The following is a 22,409-nucleotide window of genomic DNA, read 5'->3' as shown; positions in this document are numbered from 1 at the left end:
GCCCTGGAGTGGAGAAGGCCTGAGAGGCATGAGGAGTGGGGGCTCTGTCAGCTGCCTCCCCTGCGCAAGTTAACAGACAGATGGACGGACAGACAGACAGGAAGTGCAGAGAGAGATGCCAAAGAAACATGTGGAAAAAGTCAAGGGAGAGGGAGGTACAGGGGCAGGTCATTATGTGCCCCTTGGGCAGACCCACGCCCCCTCTTGTCCTTTCGCTTCCAGGAAGGAAGGTGCTGCGTCAGTCTGGCCCTAGCTGAGGCACTCCTGGGAGGTCGCGTACCATTTCTGTTCTCAACTGACTGTAGCTGAGCCTCCCCAGAGCGCTCTGGGTGGGGGGGTAGCAAGATTCCCCTGGGGCAGGGCCAGAGCTTTCCAGCCTACCTGTGATGGTTGATGGTCAATATCTGTGGCCCAGGTGGGGAGGCCCAGTGAGTGTGCGAGGGAGCTGGAGGTGTGTACGGCCTGTGGTTTGGGGAAGGTGTGTGTGTGTGTGTGTGTGTGTGCACGCACACGCATGTACGCGTTGTTTCTGAAGGGGACAAGGTGGTCCGGCGGGGACTGGTGCGGCCCACATCCCTTCCTTAAAGGGCAGAGTGGCCTGAAACGACAGTGTAAGCAAGAGAAGGGATGCCCCCCATGGGGACCTCTCACCAGTTCCTAAAAAAAGAAAAAGAAAGAAAAAGAGGAAGACGAAAAAAAGGGGGGGCGGGGGAAGACAAGACAAAAGAAAAAAGGGAAAGAGAAGAAATCAAGCAAAAAGAAAATCCCAGAGTCTGGTGAGGGAAAAAGGCATAGTTAATGGCTCCCATCTGTGGGGAAGTGATGTGTTCACGGAGGTGAGAGCTGCCGGGTCTCACTGGAAGGAAAGGAAAGAGGTAGCATCGAACCATCCCAGCAGGGGCTCTGGGCTCATACTTGAAGGTTTACTGTTTGGTCTTTGAAATCTCCAGTTTGTTACAAGAAGCAGGAGGCCCTGGGAGGGAGCAGGGCCCACACCGTTCCCTGCATTCTCGCTCGTGAGGGAAACCATGGGGTGGTGGGTTCAGGGGTCTAGTAACTTTCCTTTTGTCTTTGTAAAAAGATGTGAGCATCATGGAAGTTTCTATCTCTTTTAGGACAGCCCTTAGGTTCTCTTTAGAACGTGACCAACGTAGTGGGAAGTTCTCATTAGAACATACAGAAGGGAATCTATTTTTCCCAGCTTCTCAGAGGAAGGAGGAGAGAGAATGTGGACTGGATCAGGCTAAGACCTTCCAATCCTGAGGCCTGTTCAGAAAAGAGCAAAGGTGCTTTGGGAACAAGTGGAAATGTGGCAGAGTTCAGGCTCGGGGTGTAAGGAGGACTCCAGTTTGAGGAACATCTCAGACACCTCTAACACCGTGGGCTCAGGGCCAAGGCCTATGGGGTAGGTAGCCCCTGAGCAGAAGCAGCTGGCCACCACCGAGCCCACCTGGGAACTTGTGACCGTGGCCTCCCGAAGCCCACATCTGGTCTACTGCCACTTTAGTTCCAAGTAGGTGGGTTGGATTATTCTGCTGCAAATAATGCCAGAAAGGCACTTGCCTCCCCTTCCAGGCCTGGAAGGCAGCCCTGAGCCTGCATGCCTCCCTTTGGCTGCCCCACAGAATACCGACCAAGGCCCTCCCTGACACCAGACACCACCAGGAGCGGCCCAAGTTCATGAAGAACCATCGGCAAATGCAGACAAGTTCAAGGAAAGAAAACCAATGACAGAAGGAGCACTAAATGAAAACCAAAAAACCAAACGAAGAAAAGAACAGAAGGTCCAGCAGTGCCATGGATTCAGTACATTTCGCAAGAGAATATGGCTTTGGAGAGACACACCGTCTGGGCGGGAAGGACCGGACAGGGCAGTAAAGGAAGGACGGAAAAGCCACGGTGAGCAGAGGGTGCAAGACTGGAAAAAAGAGAAGGAAGAGTCGGGGAGGCTTTCTCTCCCCCAGAGATGCCATTTATGAGAGAAAAGGGGACTCAAGACTCACTCCCAGCGGCACTGGTGGGATTGGCAGCAGAGAGAATTACGTGAGTAGGGGTAGAAAGATTGGTTACGTCATGGAGCTGGCTGAGGACCGAAGACCGCCGGCGCACAGCACCCTGAAATGAACCGCTTCTCTTGAAGGTACTCACTACCTCCATCTGTGGGAGAGAAAATGAGATAAAGTTTGGCTTGCACTGTTGTCCCGGCTACCGCACAGGGGTGGGGCTGGGTGAGGACAGGGGCCACGCTGGGGACATATTGTGACAGCAAAGCCTCATCTAGGTCGCCCCGCTCCCCGGGAGCTGACAGTGCTTCTGACGGGGCCGTGGTCACGGCTGAGGGCGGCCTCTGTGTCACCACCAAGAGAGGGAGGGTTTGCTGAGCGAATGATTAGTACTCAGAAGGCCAGGAGGGCTGGGGCGGTGGTGAACCGTCGGGGGCACACTGCAACCATTGTAGAAAGAGCCATTTGCATTCACCATATGCTCACTGCAAGCCACTTGTCAACATATACCTGTGCCTGGCAATAATTCGTTATCCTACGTCAGTAGTTCTCCACCCTTTTCTCTGCCCCGACAGACTGGAGGGATCGGACATGCTCCCATTAGGACGAGACTCCCTGCGGCTGTGCTCGTCGAGAGTGTGGGTACAGGGGCCCTTCCCCAGCCTGTCCTTGCTTTACATCGCTCTAAGCAACAGACATCTATTGCTTCTCACTACGCTGGCCTGTCCTGCCTTGCGGGGAGGGGTAGCCATTGCTCTCGTTCTGCAGCTCGTCCAAGTGATTGAGGGGGCACCCCTGTGGGCAGCCTCAGTGAAAGAATGGACTTAAAAAGAGAGAGGGAAGATTTTGCAAAAGCACCTGCTTTGTCTTATCGGGCTCCTTTCTACGGAGCCACAGGCATGGCAGGAGGGAGAGCAGAGAGATCAGAGGGTCCTGGGAGCAAAGATGGCTTTTGCTTTGTCCCCCACCCTTGAAACTTCCCAGGTGTCAGAAGGGAAGTGGGGCTATGGGAAATGAGTACCATGTGGCGAACTCGCTAGGAGTCCCTGGATTCCGGGGAGGCCGGCCCAGCATGGCACGCTTTTGGCTGCCTCTTTGGGAATGCCTTCCAGGGGTGGGGTGAAGTGGAGTCTTTTGGCTTGAGAAGGTGGGTCTGATTTCTGGAAAGTGCCATACGGTTCACTGGATGACATGAGCAGCAAGCAGATATGCAATCCTGGAGCCTGATGCACACTGGCCCAGAGCAGGGTGTCTGACACGGGGCCAGACTTCTTGGAAGAAGGCAGCTCGAATGCTCGGACTCCCCTCACCCCAACCAAAATGAAGACGTGCCTCATTTCAACTCCCAGACGCGCGGTGGAAAAGACTTTTGCCGAGGTCCCTTCCATCAATACAAGCCGCTCTTCAGCAAGGGGACCTCACTGCCAGGACTGAGACCCGCGCGTAAGGCACACTGAGCGGCCACAGGGGGCTGGCACAGTGTCTACTGTGCCCCAACGCACTGAAGGAAGATGACCCATGCTGTATGCCGCCTCCTCTATGGGGGGGCCTCTCCTCCCTAGATTGCCGAGAGGTTTCTAATGTCTGTCTTGAGGGGGCACTCTTACAGCAGCAAAGGCAACAAGGGAAGGAAAAGATGCTTTTCTTGCCTCTGATTTGACCTCTCCTCATGGTGTCCTGATGGGATGATGGTATCAGTCAAAATACCTCAAAATTGCCCCCCATCCCCCAAAAGCCCAGTTGCTGCTGAAGCTTCTCATTGGTTCATAATGGAATGTGAAGCCGACCGCGTCATGACTGCTTCGAAAAGCTCCATGTTCTCAGTTGTAAGGACTCTTTTTTATTCCGGACTGATGCCCCCTAACTCTTTGGTGCATTGATGTTAGTATGGAATGATGGTGAGAGCAGGTAGCAGGTTACAAAATGCCTTCACTGAGCAACGTAAAAAGCTGTGCTGGCCTCCGTAACCTGGGGAGCAACTGTGGTGTTTTGCAAAAAGAAATCTAGGGTCAGCTGCCTAAAGCGTGTTTCCCTTGGCTTGGGGGTATACATATAAGGTGGGGGGACTTTATTTCTGTGTTTCAAGCAGGTATTTTGAATCAAAAAGAACAGATGCTCTCAAATCAGCTGAAGTAGCCAATTGGTTCAGTATTCGTGAGGAGCCTGAATTGGATGTGACAATGTGACGGTCCTGTGGAGGGAAGCGTGGCTCTACGGAGAGGACAAGGCATATGCTGGCGGATCAGGGGATGGAGACTCTCACTGGGTGACCTGGGGCAAGACCCCTTCTCTCTGGGCCCCATTTCATCATGTACAGAGTAGGGACCTGACCGGCCAGTGTTTATGTGGGTGGTGATAATCAGAATGGCCTGGAACTCCAAGACTCTGACTGAGGAGACCCACTCTACTAGCCAGGCAGCAGGGCAGGCCCAAGAGCCCCCAGCCACACAGAAGACACGGACATACAGCTGGCTGGGCACCACCGACCTGCCCCCAGATGCCTCACATTGGGCAGGGCTGTGGTCTCAGCTGCTAGAAAAGTGACCACCACCTTGGGCTCACTAGAGGAACAAGGTCCTGCCGCTTCTGCCGCCGCCCCACCCCCCACCCCGCCGCCGCCATCTCAGGCTGGCTCTGGGCTCTGCAGCTGAACTGGGTGTGAGGCAGTGAGGGGAGACCTGGACATCTGGCTGCATAGTTATTTCTGCTCCTCCCCTGGGCGTTCAGTGTTCCATTCAGACCTAAGACATTCTTCCCTGGCCACGCTGGCCTAGGTGCTCAGGACGTGAAAAGGAATGAGCCAGAAACCTGGCCTCCTGCTTCTCCACTGGAGAAGCCCCTTGCGTCCCTGGGGAGCTCCTTAAACATGGACTTACTGGGGGCCACCTCACCCAGCCCTACAATATCCCAAGCCCTGGGAGCAGCCCAGGACTCTGCAGCTTTGGAAAGTTCCCTGGGGTGTTCTGCTCCTCTCTGATTCCAGTGCCCTGGGCTGAGAGCCCCGACAGCTGTGCAGGGCCTACGGGGGCGGGAGGGAGTGGGCTCTGAGGAGATGGAGGTGCCCCAAGGGCCACAGTGGGAGCTGGGGAGTCCTGGGGCCCCGGATAGTGGCCAGCATGGTGACAGAGCGAATGCATGTCTGGAAAAGCAGCAGGGTTATAGGGCCGCTGGGTGTGCAGGATGACGCTAAGAGGCAGGGTCTTGAAGGCCACGGTCAGGGCTCTGGTCTTGACCCTTAAGACAGGAAGAGAGGCTACACGGGCCATGGTGTGGACGGGGTCGTTGGCGGGGCTAGCTGAACAAAGGCTGGGGCAGCAGGAGGGAGGCTGAGACCTTGTGGTTGAAGCTGAGGCTTGGGGAGGAAAGAAGTGGGGAGCCCAGAGCCTGAGCCCTGTGAGACTTCCGGGGACCGTATGGCGATAGCCGGCAAGCGGCGTATGCTGTAGCGTCAGACCCCGGGCAGGGGAGGCGCCGGCTGCTGAGGGCGCTTTGGGATGAGCCTGTAGTGCCGTGTGACAGACTGGGGGCCAATACTGGGGAGAGCTGTGGTCTCAGGACGGGGCTAAGTACATGGGAGTGTTCTTCCCACCGGTGGGACTCCCAGGAGGAAAAGCAATCGGAGCTGGGTCAGGGGCATGGGAGCTGGGGGTCCTGGACAGAACATGGAGAAAGACCAGAGGTGGGGCTGTGGGAAGCACAGGAGTGGCAGAGAATGACAGGTGTCACTGGGGGCTAGGGAGGCAGCGGGGAGACTTGATCCAGGCAGAGACACTGGTGGCTAGGCCGGGAGGATGGGGGGCAGGGGTGGCTGGACTGGGGACATGCAATCGAGGGGGCAGAGCTGAGCCAATGGGCCATGCTACTGTACCAGCTGTGTGGGGATACAGGAAGAGTGTTTGGGGCTTTGGCTGGCTCAGTGGAGGTGACAGAGCCATCGGTCAGGAGCTGAGGGGCTGGAAGGAGGTGGGCTCAGGGACTGTGGTCTGGGCCAAGCCCACTGTGGGCATCTTGGTTCAGGCGTGGCACTCTGGGGTTTCCGGTCGGGCAGAGGAAGAGATGGGAAGTGAGGGGCACTGGGTCGCCATCTGTAGGCTGCAAGGGAAAGAGCAGGCAGTGGGGAATTGGCCAAGAAGTGTCCACAGGACCAAAGGAGAGGCCACAGGAGATGCTGAAGGAAGGGCAGCTGCCGCTGAGAGAGGCCGAGGGCTGGGGCTCAGCTCTCGCTTGCTCTTCCTTCCTTCCCCATACAGTGCCCCCAGGTCTGTGGGATTTTCAGCATGTGATGGTCACGGCAGAGGGGACCAAGGTCTCAGCAGAAAAGTGGGGGTGCCAGGCAAGTGAGGCTGAGAAGCAGACGGCAGGATGGAGGGGACAGCAAGCCACCACAGAGAGCAGGGGTGATTGCGCTTATGGAAGGGTGCTGGGAAGAAGGATGGACGGACAGCCTGAGTCCGGGAGCTAAGAGTAAGCCTTACAGGCCTTGGTGACACCTGTCTTGGGATGTTGAGGGCAGAGGCCAGGCTGTGGTGGGATCACAAGTGAGTGTAAGGAAAGGATGTGGAGAGACAGCGAGTACAGAACATTCCGGCAAGAAGGCTAGCTGGGAACGGTTGCGGGAAAGAACAGGGTTTGCTCTGGAAGGCCAGTCTCGTGAAGCCTTGGAAGGTGCCCACAGCTGAGTGGTCATTGTGACTATCTGACTTCATGGAGGCCCTGGGCTCCGCCAGTTCTGATATGTGGCCATTGAGATGCACAGAAAGGCCCAACTCTGTGGCCGGAGTCGGCTTCCAGAGAATTCACAATATAACCCATGAACAGTGAGCTCTCCAAAGGCTATTTGTAATGGGCATCTATCTCATCCCAAGAATGTCACCTCCCTGTGACCGGGCTGTTTCGGGCAAATAAGGCAAGGCCTAGCAGCTACCCAGACAGTGGGTGGTCTGTGCTCCCCCAAGAGACAACTACTGGTCACAACACAACACACACCTTTAGCTTGGGGGGCGGGGCTGGGCTCTGAGGGATACGGCAGAGACAGGCCATCATGGCACCACAGCGGCCAGCAGGAGCACCCGGGGATGGCCCTTGTCACCGTGGCAGCAAGACCCAAGGGTTTCCCTGTTGTTAGGGAGCTCATCTCACCCACTGTCTGCCTCTCGCTTGCTTGCCACCCTGTCAAGGCGGGACAGTCAGAGTAGCCAAGTGGCACAGCGGCTTACCTGCGTCTGAATCCGATTGAGGCCCCGGAACCAGAGGATCTGGCCTCTGCGGAGCTCCCGCTCTGCGTGGTCAATCTCTTCCTCCCCCTCGGCCAGCTCCTCGTCCGTCATCTCATCCTTCCCGGGCCCATGCCCTGCTTCCTTCAGACACTTGAGCTGGCTGGTGGGGATGGTGGCGATGACCTAGGGGCCCAGACGTGAGGGACACCAGAGACAGGTGGCTGTCAGAGCAGGGCTGGTCCTTTCAGGGTGGGAGCTCTGCTGGGGTCGGCAAGGGACCCAAACCTCCCACCTCCCTCTGACACAGGCTCAGACTGGTGTCTATGTACCATTGTTTCCTCAATGCCTCTTCCCTGCCGGCAGACCCAGGGATGGGACGTCCCTTTCTTTTCCCCGAGGCTGCATGCCTGGGCCATCTTTGCTAGCCTCTCTCCTCTGACCAGGAGCCATCCCTGGGGAACAGGGGGTGGAGGCCATTGGGAGCAAGGAGTGTTTTCCAGCGAGGGGCGTTCTGGCCTTGGCCCCCAGCTCCTGAGAGGGGACCTCTAGGCCCCTGGTGCATTCTGCCCGATGAGAGGGTGTCAGTCTCCCTGGGACCGAGCTGGGCCACAGCTCTCAGCTTCATGTCGGGGGGGTGGGTGCGTGGCAGGGGTGCAGAGACTCAGTCTCTGAGGTCAGCCCCGCGGGAGCTCCAGGCCAACGGGACCAACCCCGCACTGAAGTCCCCGGACGCCACCGCTCAGGGAAGCTTCCCTGGTGGCAGGGCCCCGTGCAGGCTGTCACACAAGGCTGTGGGAGAAACGGCACTGCCGTATGCCTCCCCTGGCAGGGGACCTGGAAACTCACGCCTGGTCTCTCCTGGACCTGGCCCTGCATAGGCTTGATCTTGGACTTCCAGCTTCCAGAGGCGTGAGAGAATAATACCTGCTGTTTAAGCGCCCGCCCCCCCTCCCCGAGTCTGTGGTATTTTGCTGTGTCTGAGGTGACTGAGACACAGGGCAAAGTGGATCCTGGACTTGGCTTCCTACACCCATGTTCTAGAACTGCAGAGCAATGCTTTCAGAAGCCTCTCGTGCACCTATGACTTGGGCTGTTTCTTCCTGACATAATCTTTGGCTGCCACAAGCCTCCCTCTGCACATGGCTGTAACTGCCAAGGTCTCGAGGTATCCAACTTTCGCTTTCCATCATCTCAAAATATGTCTTTATTTTCCTTGACACTTTCTCTGCCCCCTGGAAGATTCAGCAGGACGTTCTTTAGTTTCACATATATGGGGATTTTCCAAGCCACCGCATTCTAGGGGATGATTTTTGGCTCCTATCATGAAAAGGGGAGTGGTGGGTGATTTTGCTGGGGCTTTGTGACATTGCAGCCATGGCCCTTTGCCTTTTCTCTGCTGACACGGAACGGTGACACAGTCCAAGCCTGAGCCTCGCTGCGCAGTGCTGCCCACCTCGAACACACCAGCCCCCCACACCATGCCCAGCACTGTGCTGTTGTAGAGGAGACGGATAAGGGGTGGGGCTGGGAAAGGTGACAAGGCAGACACTCACCTGTCCCCAGACCAGCTCCCCAACGCCAACGAACAGGCACCAGAGCCACTGCTCCGTGGAAAGGGGGGAGCAGCTGAAGGGCTTTCCGCCGAACTGGACGATGACAATCTGCAGGTGTGCGGTGGGAGGGAGGCAGGTCCAGCGGCTGGCCCCGGCCAGGCACAGCTGCTGAGGCCCCTCCTCCAACCCTCAGGGACCACCCTCTAGGCCGCCCCGGGCAGAGAGTCACAGGGGCTGCTGGTTCCCCCAGGCAGACAGGCATCTGGCTGTGGCTCAGCGGATCGACCACGTTTCCAGCTTCCGTAAACTTGATACCTTAACACCTGCCCTGCATACGTGTGCTGGATACCCCAGTGACATGCCCCACTAGCCTTGCCTGAGCCTCTCGCTGCCTTGTTGCCCCTTCCTAGGGAAGAACCTCCTTCCCTGGGGTGAGATTTTTCAACACAGACCAACCAAGCCAGAGTCCATGCTCCAACCACCCCCGTGAGTGCCCCTGCTTAATTACCCAGGGCCAGGGCCCAGACAACCAGAGACAGTCCTGACCGGTCAGCACTGGGGATAGAAACCATGTCCAAAGGAACCTTCTGGGGTTCTGGTGGCCTCCCACCAAGGAATCAAGTGCTGGAAATGGGAGTGGCAGACTTGGAGGGAACTATGAGGATGCTCGTTCTGAGGAAGGCCCACTAAGGCTCTCTGGAACCCAGCAGGTGAAGCCGGGGCAGGGCCACAATGTTTGGAAGATGGGGACAGAGGACACGGGGTCACAGGGATTGCAGGCAGGTAGGTCACTAGCAGGGGCGGGGCATAGTCCCCTGCTCCCCCATCTGTTGTAAGAGTGGGGTCACTCCTACCTGAATTGCAAAGGTGCCCAGGACGATGGTGCAGAAGATGGGGTTGCTGAAGATGCCCTGGAAGACGTTGCGCTCACCATGGATCTTGCGGGCGTTGATCTCATTGAAGAGCTGCATCATGACGAAGGTGTTGAAGATGATGGTGTAGTGCTCCGAGGGCGGAGAATGCAGGGGTGCGTTCCTCCCGCTGTCAATGTCGAAGAAGAGCTCCCCTGCAAGCCAAGGGACACGTGAGGGGAGTGGGGCCCTGAGTGGACACGGCTCCCAGGCAGTGTCGCCCCAGGGGTGTGCGGGGGTCTGTGCTGGGGGCACACGCAGCCCCCACCTTGTGGTGAGATGGCCGAGGGAAAGTAATGAGTTCACCCCATAACATGGGCTCGGAGCCAAGGCCTGGCCCACGGCTCTGGGGCAGAAACCCCAGGGCGGGAACGAAGACGCCAAGACGAACTGTGCATGCCGGGTTGAGCTGGGGGTGGGCTGGGGAGGAATCAGAGGCTGCGGGCTGGCCCTCCTCGGCCCTGTCCCCAAGCCTGGGCAGCCAGGTGGAGGCCCTCAGGCAGGGCACGAGAAGCTTCTGTTCCCAAGAAGGCCGCTCTCTCTCCTACCCTCCTCTTCCCTCCCCCTCCCTCCACCTCTCTTTCTCCTGACCCTCCTCTTTCCACAGCTTCCAGTGGTCATTGTCCCCCTGGAGAAATGGTCGTGGGGTGCGTGGATGGATGGCTGCGATCTGGGTCTGGGTGAAGGATGAGATGTGCGGTCTGCTCTGTGGAGCAGTGGACGGTTTCTCAGCTGCTCGGGGGCCTGGGACCCCTCACTGGGGCATCCACAGAGAGGGACGGTAGGGAGGGGACGGGGGACGGGTCCTCACAGGAACCTGGGTTCCTAAGTGTTCCTCTGTCCCTTCCAGCACCAGACAGGGTCTGATCCTGCGAGGCCAGCAGCTGTGCCGTGTGCCCCAGGGCGGACCTACCGACGAACAGCAGTGTGAAGATAATGGTGAGCTGGTACGCCGCGTGGCCCAGAATATTCTTCATCATGGTGCGTGAGATCAGGGGCTTGTCCCGGCCGTACGGTTTCCGCAGCAGCAGCGCCTCGGTGGGCGGCTCCGTCGCCAGGGCCAGAGAGGCAAACGTGTCCATGATCAAGTTCACCCACAACATCTGCACGGCTTTGAGAGGAGAGTCCTGTGGAGAGGAGGCAGTCACCCTCACGTGGGGCCGGGAAGCCCACTGGCCCACTGCTCCCGGGAAGAATCTCGGCTTGGGGGCAGTGTCGCTGGCATGACACGCAGCAAGTCCGACCTTTCCCAGAAAACCGTGACATCCCCATTCCCATTGTTGCACTTTCAGATTCCTGCCCTTAAAATGTCGCCAGTCTCCCTTCTCTCACCTGGTAGCGGTGATCTAGAAGGTGTGGTCCCCATTGTCAGCAGCAGGTTCACAAGCCCGTGTATTGCCCGACTGCGATGGTGCCCTCCTGACCTCCCACACCCACGGGGACTGCCCTGCACCTTCCTTCTCCTCCTTGCCTCTGAGTGGGTTAGAAATCAGCCTCACAGAAGGTAGGCACAAACGGCCACATACTGTGTGATTCCATTGCTATGAAACTTCCAGGACTGACAGATCCGTAGAGACAGAGAGCAGGTGAGTGGGTGTCAGGAGCTGGGGGAAGGGAGAGGGGGTGCCAGCTTTAGTGGGCACAACATTGTGAATGTACTGAGTGTCACAGAACAATGCACTTTCAAATGGCTATTATAGTGCACTTTACGTGATGTGAATTTTATCTCCGTTAAAAAAACCTTTCCAAGGGAGACAGATTCTGGGCATTCACTACTGGGGAGATTTGGACTACTGAAAATGGGGAGGGGGCTCCTCCAATTGTTTAAATATGGCGTTCCCATCGGAGCAGCACTTCCATTCCTAGATCCATACTGAAGAGAAGTGAAAGGTCCACACAAACACTTGTACACGCATGTTCACAGCAGCGTTATCCACAGTCACCAAAAGGTGGAAATGACCCAAATGCCCACTGATGGAGGAAGGGACAAATGAAAGGTGCTCTGTCCTTACAATGGCGCATTATTCTGCCATCAAAAGGAACGGAGTCCTGATCCATGCCATAACATGGATGGGCCTTGAAAACACGATGCTGAGTGAAAGGAGCAAGACACAGAAGGGCACATGGTATTTGATTCCATCTGTATGAAATGTTCCCGAATGGCCACATCTATAAACACAGAGAGCAGATCTGTGGGTGCCAGGGACTGGGGGAGGGGGAGGGGGAGTGGCTGCTACTGGGGATGGGGTCTTCTTAGGGGCGATGAAAATGTTCAGAAACGAGACAGAGCCAGTGGTCTCACACACTGAATGTATGGCCTGTCACTGAAGGTTTTGGTATAGGACTTATATTTCTACTAAAAAACACGGGCAACAAAGAAAAGACCCGGCTGTCACAGCCGAGTGCTCAAGCAGGCACTCGTTGGCCTGTAGGCAGGTGTAGGAGTAGGTCTCCCAGGCTCACTTTCCACACCGGGCTCCGGGTGCAGGAGACAGGAGGGACCCGGGAAACCAGCTGCATCCCGCAGGCCCCATGGCTTGTGGGAGGGAGAGCCCAGGGTCCTTCTCTGGCACAGCGGTCCCCAGTGCCCACCTGAGTAATGCAGGCACCCGTGAAGGCCACGATCACGGCCACCACATTGACGGTCAGCTGGAACTGCAGGAACTTGGAGATGCTGTCGTAGACGTTGCGGCCCCACATGACCGCCTTGACAATGCTGGTGAAGTTGTCATCGGTCAGGATGATGTCTGAGGCCTCCTTGGCCACGTCAGTTCCTGCGATGCCCTGGGGGGGCATATGCACAGTGTCCACAGGCCCCTTCCCCAGCACCCTTGATCACTCAACCCACTGGGGCTTCCTACACGGCATGCCTTCCAAACGAGGCTCCCCACCAGCTAGAAACAGATCTTGTTTCATCCAGCACGACTTCCTACTCCAAGTGGCAGGTTGTCTCATGGCAAGGTAAGGGTCTTTGCTCCTAAACAGAGGGTGCCGCCACCATGGCCACCAATGTGGCCTCATGTACAAGGCCCGGCTGCCACCACGTGGCCACCAGCTGGTCTCCTGTCCCGTGTCAGCACGCTAGAGCAGCTATACAAGGAGCTCCATGCATCCTGGGCGGGGATGCCTTCAGCGGAGCAAGGACATGTCTTCCCGGCCCACACGCGGGTGCTTGGAGGAGGACCTCCTCCATCCTTGGGGCTCAAAGCCCCTGACGCAAGGAGAGCTGCAGCCACGCAAAGCTGCACACCCTGTCTGCTGCCCTGAGGCTGGGTCCCGTGCAGCTCAGCTCGGTGCTCACAGTGCCTGTGGGCTGTGGCTTGGTCCCCTTCTGGGTCCTGGGATCTGGGAAGGACTGGTCTGTGCCCCTGGTGCCCATCCACAGTGGGCTACCATGAACGTGGCAGAGCGCAAGGGATCCTTAGCAGTAGGTGGGGAAAGGAGCTGATAGAGTTTCTGCACAGATCCCTGTAGAAGGCCGTGGTGCCAGTAGGGTCAGGGTTTGACAGAAAAAACTAGCTCCATATAAGCAACAGGAGAGAAACACTGACGAAAATCTCACTGGGGGACTCCAGTAATCACACTTGGGGCTGCGGTTCACTTAGACTGAACTGGGACCGGCTGAGGCCCCGCTGTCACCTCAAGCACCCCCCCACCAAATGCCTTTAAACAAATCACATGTGTGTCCCCTGACCAGCAGAGCCTGTGGAGGCCTGAGAGGCCAGGAGGTGAGAGAAAGAAGCTTTAACACCAGCTCCCAGCTTTTTGCACAGAGCTGATGTCCTTGAGACACAAGACCCCACGTGGGGTGGTGAGCCAAGTGGGCACTGGGTGGCTTACCATGGCAAAGCCCACGTCTGCCTTTTTGAGGGCTGGCCCATCGTTGGTGCCGTCCCCGGTCACGGCTACCACCTGCCGCTGCTCACCAGTGCTGCTGTCAATGATCCCTGGAATGCAGAGGGGGGGGCGTCTGTGCCCTGGATTCCTGTCTGGGGGCTGTGGGGGACTGGTTGACTCAGGAAAACCCTTCGGGATTGCGACTGTGCCAAGTGCCCCCAACCTTCTCCACTTTGGTCACCTCTGTGGTCAAGTCCCTGGGCCTTAAGCAGCAGTCCCGCTCCCCTTCCCCTGCCCTGGCCCATCACCCAGCGAGGTGATACACGGTGGTGACTGGGTGGGAAGCAGGGGCTCAGCACCGTGTGACCTGGAGAAATGTCTCCCTCTCCTGGGCCTCAGTTTCCCCCTCTGTTACAACAAGAGGCCATCCTCTACTGGCGTCTTCCACTTGTGTTGTTAGAAAAGCGGAGGAGTGGACCCTGGCATGTCAGCCATCATTACCCCCATTTTCCTGAGGGGGAGACTGAAGTTCGGTGGGGCCATGTCCAGTAGCTGCACATCTACAGCCTGGGACCCCACTTCCTAGGCAGGCCCTGGAGCTTGGCTTTGGGATTCTGGGGGCAGACCACACCCAGCCAGTGGCATGGCACCCTGGTGAGGGGCAGGGGCGGTGGCGAGCAGGAGTGGGCAAGCTCCATTACCTTTGACCAGAGTATGCTTGTCGGTGGGAGATGATCGGGCGAGGACCCTCAGCTTGGGCCACACCTTGTCCAGACGCTCCTGTTCTATCTGAGGGGGGAAGCACACAGATGCTGCAGAGCCTGGATGGGGTTGCTGAGCAGAGGTGGGGGGAGAACCAGCCAGAACCATGGACTAAAGTGGAAGGGCGGCGGAGTCCGGGACTACCTCGCCTTTCTCATTGCGGATGCGCCGGTTGAACTCCTTCCCCTCCAGGCACAGGAAGTCCTCCCCAGGCTGGATGATGCCGCACTTGGCCGCAATGGCCCGGGCTGTGTTGATGTTGTCCCCGGTCACCATGCGGACTGTAATGCCAGCACGCTGGCATTTGCGGATAGCTTCAGGGACCTGGAAGAGACAAGAGAGATGGGTGTGGCCATTGAGGCAAGACACATCTATGTCTGGGCTGTCCCCTTTCCTCCATCCGGATCTGCAGTACCCTCCCCCAACTGTGGCTTGTTTGCTCTACTGCCTGGTCTGCAGTGGGCAGGGTGCTTCCTTCATTCTCTCAGCACCCCTCCCCACCCCTGGGTGCTTCCTTCATTGTGCTGGGCCCCCGGAGCAGTGACGACTCAGACCCAGGCCCCGACACCACGAGTAAGGCTGGGAGAAGGCACTGGAACTTTTACGCTGTCGAGGGGCACCACTGGAGTCGTGTCTGGAAAGGTGACCATAGAAATCACCCAGCTCCATCAACCTCATTTTCCACTGCGAAATGGAGACCGAGAGCTGCTGAGCCAGGAGTGGCCCTGGTTACCAGGCTGGCTGGCAAGGTGGCTGTGTCAGTTAGCTCTGGAAGAGTGAGAAAGGAACCTCTGTCCCCAGCGACCCTGCCAGATGGCAAAGCTGATGGCGGGCCTGTCCCTTTGGGGCCCTGACTCAGGGCAGGCTCCTGGTCATCAGCTGACTTGCGGCCAAGCTCTGGGCACCCCTCACTTGCCCCTGCCCCACCCTGCTCCTTTTTACAACAGTATAAAACCTGAGACATTTAGAGCCGTAGGTTCACGTGATAAGGTACTCTCACTACTCATCAGGGGACAAGTAGCTGACGTGGGAGGTGGGGCAGACTGGTTATGGTGCTGTATGTCTGTGGTCAGGGTCCTGGGAGTACAGGAATGCTGCCTTCCTGGGTCTGCGAGACATTCTGACACCCACCAGCCTAGGAGCAGTACCGAACACCAGCCAGGGGCCTGCAGTCATGCAGGGGTGTGTGTGTGGGGGGGTGGCAGTGAGCAGCTCCATTCAGAAGGGGAAGGCTGGCAGGTCTATGCAAGGGCAACACAGCCTTAAGACTCAGTTTCACTGTGTGGACACAGGCCTCCTCCTCTGTACCTCAGTTTCTTCCTGGTCTGATGAAAGGAAAGGCCCAGACCCTGTGTCCGAAGGAGTGGCCCTGTCACCCACGGCAGCATCCTCTCCCCCTGCTCTAGTAGGCTGCTTTTCGCACTGTCCACTTTAGCTAGACCTGTCCCTCTGTTGGAAGTCTCCCCACCCCTGCTGCCATCTGCTTCCTCCCAGGCAGGCTTCCAGTCTCCTCAAAACGCAGGGGTGCACTGGCACAGATGGCCCACGGCTGCTGTCCGGATGTAGCAAACACTGACTTTTGAATCGACGGTCTTCGGTACCTGACCCAGTGTGTGAATGAAGGAGGGCCCAGGAGCTTTATATCATGAGATGGGTGCTGCTGGAAAGGCCCAGGGAGGACACAGAGGATCCCAAAGGGGAGGCTTGTTGGCTCCCTCCCTGCCTCTGGCAACCTGCGCCCCCTGCACCTCGAGCTCTTCCTGTGGGGCCTGGTATCCTGTAGCTGCCACCAGCGCTCCACTCCAGGGATCTGCCATCTTTATGGACCAACAAGCCTCCCCTTTGTTCCTTCACTCTACAGCCTGTTTAGCTTCTGCCCAGTTTCTCTGTTCCCTCTGCAGAAAAGCTCTTGGTAAAGCCGTCTACACAAGCTGGTTCTCTGCCTGGACCTTTCTTTCAAGTCTCTTTGAAGGGTCCTCCCCCATTTGTCCTAGCTGTACACTCACCCTGTGACATCACGCATATAAGGATGCTTCTGGAATTTCTCTCCTGCCAGGACCTTCTGCTTTGAGTGCTCTACTCTTACAGCTACCTACCCACTTGACATCTCTATGGGGATGTCCCGAAACTTACTCAGCCCCGACCAAACCCTTGACCGAGGACTGTGCCCTGCCCCCCAAACCTGTGTCCCCTTGGACTCCCAGCCCAGCGATGGCACAGCCATCCACCTGCGTCTCCGAACCAGAGCCCTGGGAGTGGTGCCTGACTCTTCCCTCTCCCTCGCCACTCCCTCCAGTCCATCAGTCCCGCAGGGGTCACAGCCGTCGAGGTTCTACTGGCGCCGTCTCTCACCTGGTAGAGGCAGAGCACGAGCCAGGCCTGGAGGCCCCGGGTGGATGCAAGGGCAGGAGGGCAAGGGGGATCGAGTGTGCCGGGGAGGTGTGACCTGGAGGACCCCAAGGCCCTGCCCTTGCCCACCTTTCCTGAGCTTTCTGGACTCCAGCAGGAAATAGTGTGGAAGGTAGGAGAAAGGGGCCATGCTGTGGAGGCCAGATGGGAAGAAGGGCTGCCCCCCCACCCATCCAACAACCTGGGCTGCTCATGGAGAAGTGGGTGGCTACCTCGGGCCGCACGGGGTCTTCGATGCCCACGACAGCTATGCAGGTGAGGTCGCCCACAACTTCGTTCTCATTGTCCCAGTCAGGCTCCTGAGCGGCCGAGAAGTCCCGGTAGGCAATACATATGGTGCGGAGGCCGTCACAAGCCATGGGCTCGATGATCTTCTTCACCATGTCGTCCCGGTCCCGAGGGCGAAAGCCACGCAGCTCACCATTGCTGTTTAAGATGTTGGTGCACCTGGGGTGGGGACAGAGCAATGCGAGTTGGTGCCAATGAGGCAAGGGGAGCTGGAGAGTCTCAGCGGGCATCAGTCTGAGCCCGCCATCCTACATGGCAAGGAGGCTTCTCAGGGAGGGAGGCGTTCTGCTTCTGCGGGGCCTAACAATGTCCGCCCCCGCCCCATCCCGCCGCTGCACGTTCTTCCTAGAACCTCAGAATATGACTATTTGGAAATAGGGTTGTTGCAAAGTTAAGACGAGGTCATACGAGTTTCCAATGGGCCCTTAATCCAATGACTGGTGTCCTTATCAAAGGAAAAGAGGACACATGGAGACACAGACACACACGAGGACTGGGCAATGTGAGGATGTGGGCATCTACATGCCAAGGGACTCCAACGACTGCCGGCTGCTTTGAGGGAACACGGACCTGGCCACACCTTCACTGCAGACTTCTGGACTCCAGAACTGTGGGAAAACAGGTTTCTCTGTTTAAAGCCATCAGTTTCATGGCGGCCCCGGGAGCTGGAAACTCATAGAGTTGCATAGGCGAGGAGAGCGCCTTTTTGTGGATTCACTCATGTAAGTCTCACAACATTTCCAGGAGGTAAGTATTTGTGTTGTCTCCATGTAGGAGGAAACTGAGGCTGTGGCAGGGGAGTAACTTGGCGTTCGCATGCCAGCAAAGAGCAGAGCCAGGGCCCAACTACAGAAATCGGGCTTTTAGCCAGAGGAGAAGGGAAGCACAAAAAGAGAGCTGGGGCCTCCAAATCCGGCTGGGAGGAGGTGGCCTTTGCAGCTGGGGAGTCTGTGCCTGGGCAGAGTTTTGGGGGAGGACATTCATGTCTTAGAAGGTGGCTCTATAGAAAGTGAGGGGCCAGGTGGGCAGGGCAGAGGGATGGGGACTTGGGGGTGCAGTGCTTGGAGGCAGAGCTGCATGCTTCCCCCATTCAGGTTTTATAACAGCTTTATTGGGATATAATTCACACACCACACAATTTGTCCAATTAACATGTACAGAGGTGTGCACCTGTCACCACAGTCAATTTTAGAACATTCTCATCACCTCTAACAGAAACCCCACACAAGCGACACAAGAAATAAAGAGATAAACTGGACTTCAGCACTGGAAGACACTCGTGCATCCAGGGATGAATCAAGAGGATGAAAAGGGAAAAAAAATCCCAACGATCAGGAGAGCGAAAAGATAGCCTGCAGGGTGGGGAGAAGTTATTTACAAATCAGGGGTGTTAAGGGTCTGGTATCCGGCATACAGCTCAGCCATGAAAACCAAAAACAACAAAACAACAACTCAAATCAAAGGTGAGCGAAGGACTTGAATAGCCTTTTCTCCAAAGAAGACACACAAATGGCCCGTGAGAGCACGGAAACGTGCCAACATCACTAGTCGTCAGGAAAGTGCAAACACAACCACCGTGATGGATTCACATCCACTGGGTTGGCTATAATAATAATAATTATAATAATAATAATAATCGTAATTGTAATAACAAACAGAGAATAACACATGTTGGTGAGAATGAGGAGAAGCGGGAGCCCTCGTGCCTTGCCAGTGCGAATAGAAAACGGTGCACCCCTGTGGGAAAGTGTGGTGGCTCCTGAAAAAGTGAAACTATGTTCCCACAGGACCCAGCACCTCCACTTGTAGGCATATGCCCAAGAGCATTGAAAACACGTATTCAAACAAAACCGTCTACACCCATGTTCATGGCAGCATGATTCACAGGAGCCGAATGGTGGGGACAAGCCAAAGGTCTGTCAAAGGATGAACAGATACCGAAAGTGTGGTCTGTCCATACAATGAAATAATTTTCAGCCCCAGGAAGGAATGAAGTGCCAATTTGCGTGACGACGTGGATGGATCTGGGCAACGTTATGCTCGGTAAAAGCCACACGTTGTATGATTCCATCTGCATCGAATGTCCACTACAGGCACATCCATGGAGAAAGGACATGAGTGGCTGTCAGGGGCTGAGGAGGGGAGGTGGGAGTGGCTGTTTAATGGGAGAGAGTTTCCTCTGGGGGGTGATGAGAACATTCTGCAAGCGTGCTGACAGTGCACAACTCTGGGAAAATACTCAGTGCCATCGCACTGTACATTTTGAAGTGATTAAAATGGCCAATTTGATGTTACGTCTACTTTACCGCAACAATGACCCTGGAACCCCGCATCGTGTGGCTAGCCGCCAGCCTCCCGGGGCGCCTGGCCCTAGGCTGGCCCTTGTCGCCCGCTCACTTTTTCAGCAAGATCTCTGAGGCGCCTTTGCTGAAGAGGCGGAAGCCGCCGTCAGGCATGCGGATGACCGTGCTCATGGACTTGCGGACGGAGTTGAAGGTGTAGACTTTGTAAAGCTTATCTTCTGGAATCTGCTCCCGCACAGGCTGGAAGTCCCGCTTCAGGTCCAGGACAAAGCCCAGCAGAGCACACTCTGTCTTGTTGCCCACTTGGCGTGGGAGAGCGCCTTCCTTCTCTGGAGGCTGCGAGGCAAGGAGAAGCAGCATGGCACAGGGGGCCCGAGTCCACTCTCCTTGCTACCCCCGGGGCCCCCGCCTGGCTGTGGCCACCTTGTCTCTAGGGTGTGGTGGCAGGCAGCCAAGGACGGCCTCCACGGGGACTAGATGGGCAGGCTCCCCACCATGCCCTGGGCTTGGAAGGGGTTTCCAGAAGCTGCAGGTCCTGCCCAGCAGCCAGGGCAGGAGTCCAGACATGAGGTGGAAGCCGACCGGCATCGCAGAGACCACTGTAGCTCTGGCCAAAGGTTCTTAAGAGAGCCTGCAGAGGCCCTGGTGACAGCCCCGCAGCGGTCTCTGACCTGGCCCGCTTCCTCCATCCCGCCCCAGCTTGGCCCAGCCTGCTGCCCGCTCTCCGCTCACTAGTATTTTGGTGGTGTAGGCACTGTTGATGGAGATGGCGTGGACCAGGAGGTCGAGGATCTTGGGGGTCAGGGTGCTGGGGGCTGGAACCTCTTTGTAGTGGGTGTCCCCGAGGTAGGACTGGACCACGGTCATACGGTTGGTGGTGAGTGTGCCCGTCTTGTCTGAGCAGATGGCGGTGGCATTGCCCATGGTCTCACAGGCATCCAGGTGGCGGACCAGGTTGTTGTCCCTCATCATTTTCTGTAAAGGGCACAGATGGGGGCTTGGGTAACCAGCTGTCCTTAGAGAGCTTGGCCCGTGGGGTAGGGGAGCAAGAGGTCATCAGCATGTCCTGTGTGACTCTGCTCTGCCCTGTCAGCTTTCCACGTAGCACTAACAGCCCAGGGGGCCTCAGTCTGCTGGCACATGCCCTCACTGGGCTGACGGGCTGACAGCAGTGCCCAAAGGCACAGCTTGGAGTGGCTGCTGGGCGGAAGGACTCTCATCAGACAGGCTAAGCAGTCAACTCTGGGCAGCCGCTCTCCCTGGAGGTCACCTGGGGCCTCCCTGCTGCCCACGACAACCCCCCTACCTGTAGCCCCCTCTCAGATCATCCCCAGGCTCTGCCATCTTCCACCCACAGTCTCCCAGTGTCCTCAGCCCTCTTCTGATCACCCATTTCCCCCCTGCAACCACTTCTGCAAGTGACACCAGCACCCTCAACTTCCCACCCTCATCCTGCAGACGCCAGGTCTGTCCCACCACCTGCCTGCTTTCCAGCTCATCTCACTGCTCCCCTGCTCAGCCACCCTCTTCCCCTGACTGATCTGAAATTTTCTCCATTCCTTGTCATGCCAAGTTGCTTAATGGCTTCGAAGTCCAATTTCTGGGTCTGTATCCTGGTATCAAGGGACTCTCATTCCTATTGCGTTTATTATTATTACCTTGACAGAGTAAGCTAAGGAGATGGTGACAGCCAGAGGCAGGCCCTCCGGGACGGCCACAACCAGTACAGTGACGCCAATGATGAAAAACTTCACGAAGTACTGCACGTACACGGGCGTGCACTCCGCCAGCCACACCCGGCCGTCGACGACGAAGGTCTCAATCACAAAGTAGAGGACCAGGATGATGACAGTGATGGCAGACATCACCAGTCCTGCCAGGCCGCAGGAGCCAAAGCGGGTGGGGGCAGGATGGGGAGTTAGCGGGGTGAGGAAGGGAGAAAGCAAGAGCGAGGGAGACGTAAGGGCGGCTGTGCCCAGTGCCAGCTCCGGCTGAGGTTTGGAACCCATGCTATCTGCCTGCGGGCTGCACCAGACCCGGATGGCCACTGCTGGTCCCGGGTGGGGCCCCTGGCTGCCTGGCCCGCACGGCCTGGAATGTCCCTTCCCACTCCCACTTGCGTTCCACAGCCCGGCCTCACACCCGGGAGCCCAACATCCGTGCCCAGTGGTGGCCCCACCTGCTTTCCCGATCTGCACGGCCAGTTTGGTGAGCTTGCCCTGCAGGACCGACTTCTCCTTCTTGGGCACACTGGCTTTCTTCTTCTCCCGTTCCTCCATCTCCCCGCCCTCCGCGCTCTTCAGGGGCTGCATTTCCATGGCAACTGCCCCGTCCTGCTTCTTAGCTGCATACAGAGGAACCCCACAGCCAAAGTTAGGGCCCAGGTGGCAGCTACAAGGGGCTGTCACAGGGAAAGACATGCCACGCTCTGTGAGAGGAAACAGAGCTTTGGGAGTTTCTGATTTCTGAGCGTGACATAGCCCAGGGGCATTCTCCTCTCCCTCCTCTCCCCTCAGCAGCCCAGGCCCTCCTGACATCGGTGGGAGGCTCCAGTGCCATCTTGGCCCGGGCAGACTCGGTTCTCTCAGGGCCTCTCAGGGGAAAGGAGGACAGACACAGACAGGGTGGCCAGTACCATAAGGCCCCAGATCCTGATATCTGACAGCAGAGGCCTGGGGCCCAGGGAATGTTCCAGAAACTTGAGCTGCCCCACTGGCTCACTGGTGTCCTAGACACCTCCCTGTTCTCCTCAGGAGGCCTAGGAGCCCCTGCACTCTTCTCCCCTGCTCCCTGCTTAGGCTGCATGTTCTCCCACCAGCCTCTTGAGCGAGTGCCTTGACTTCGATCAGGGCCGCAGCTCGCCATGTGCTTTCCCCTGGGCAGGCCTCGCACCACCCTCTCCTCGTGGGGCCTTCACTACTCTCTTCTAGCTGCCTCTTTGCTTTCTGTCTGGAACAGGCGGCACCCTCATGGATCCCCAGTGTGTCCTGCTCCCTTCATGCTGCTCCTTCTGTCACCTCACGTACTCCGAAGCCTGTGGAGTCCCCCCCACCACTCACCCTTCTCTGTTACTGCTCCTGTCCCCACACAATAGGGTTCTTGGTGTTCCTGATACCACCTCTGTATG

At 57.3% G+C, this 22,409-nt stretch overlaps 1 protein-coding gene across 4 annotated transcripts in view; it reads right to left on the bottom strand.

Annotated features, from left to right (window-relative positions):
* ATP2B3 (ATPase plasma membrane Ca2+ transporting 3) overlaps positions 1–22,409 on the bottom strand; it is a 45,018-nt gene that overhangs the window by 11,449 nt on the left and 11,160 nt on the right. The window contains exons 7-20 of one of the 4 annotated variants that reach the window (XM_034649277.1): positions 21,462–21,626; positions 20,941–21,155; positions 20,015–20,257; positions 19,377–19,618; positions 16,904–17,138; positions 14,427–14,606; positions 14,222–14,309; positions 13,524–13,630; positions 12,276–12,467; positions 10,597–10,810; positions 9,627–9,838; positions 8,773–8,880; positions 7,220–7,402; positions 2,044–2,157 (exon numbers count right to left, since the gene is read on the bottom strand). In XM_034649277.1, coding sequence (XP_034505168.1) covers positions 2,044–2,157; positions 7,220–7,402; positions 8,773–8,880; positions 9,627–9,838; positions 10,597–10,810; positions 12,276–12,467; positions 13,524–13,630; positions 14,222–14,309; positions 14,427–14,606; positions 16,904–17,138; positions 19,377–19,618; positions 20,015–20,257; positions 20,941–21,155; positions 21,462–21,626 — 2,498 coding nt within the window. Of the gene's footprint in view, positions 1–2,003; positions 2,158–7,219; positions 7,403–8,772; positions 8,881–9,626; positions 9,839–10,596; positions 10,811–12,275; positions 12,468–13,523; positions 13,631–14,221; positions 14,310–14,426; positions 14,607–16,903; positions 17,139–19,376; positions 19,619–20,014; positions 20,258–20,940; positions 21,156–21,461; positions 21,627–22,409 lie in introns of all 4 variants that reach the window. The other 3 variants (XM_019809775.2, XM_034649276.1, XM_034649275.1) reach the window with 3 other exon arrangements.

This window comes from Ailuropoda melanoleuca, chromosome X, assembly GCF_002007445.2.
Source record: "Ailuropoda melanoleuca isolate Jingjing chromosome X, ASM200744v2, whole genome shotgun sequence".
In the NCBI taxonomy this organism is placed as follows: domain Eukaryota; kingdom Metazoa; phylum Chordata; class Mammalia; order Carnivora; family Ursidae; genus Ailuropoda; species Ailuropoda melanoleuca.
Note: the sequence above shows the minus strand (reverse complement) of the source record. Positions and strands in the feature narration are given on the sequence as shown.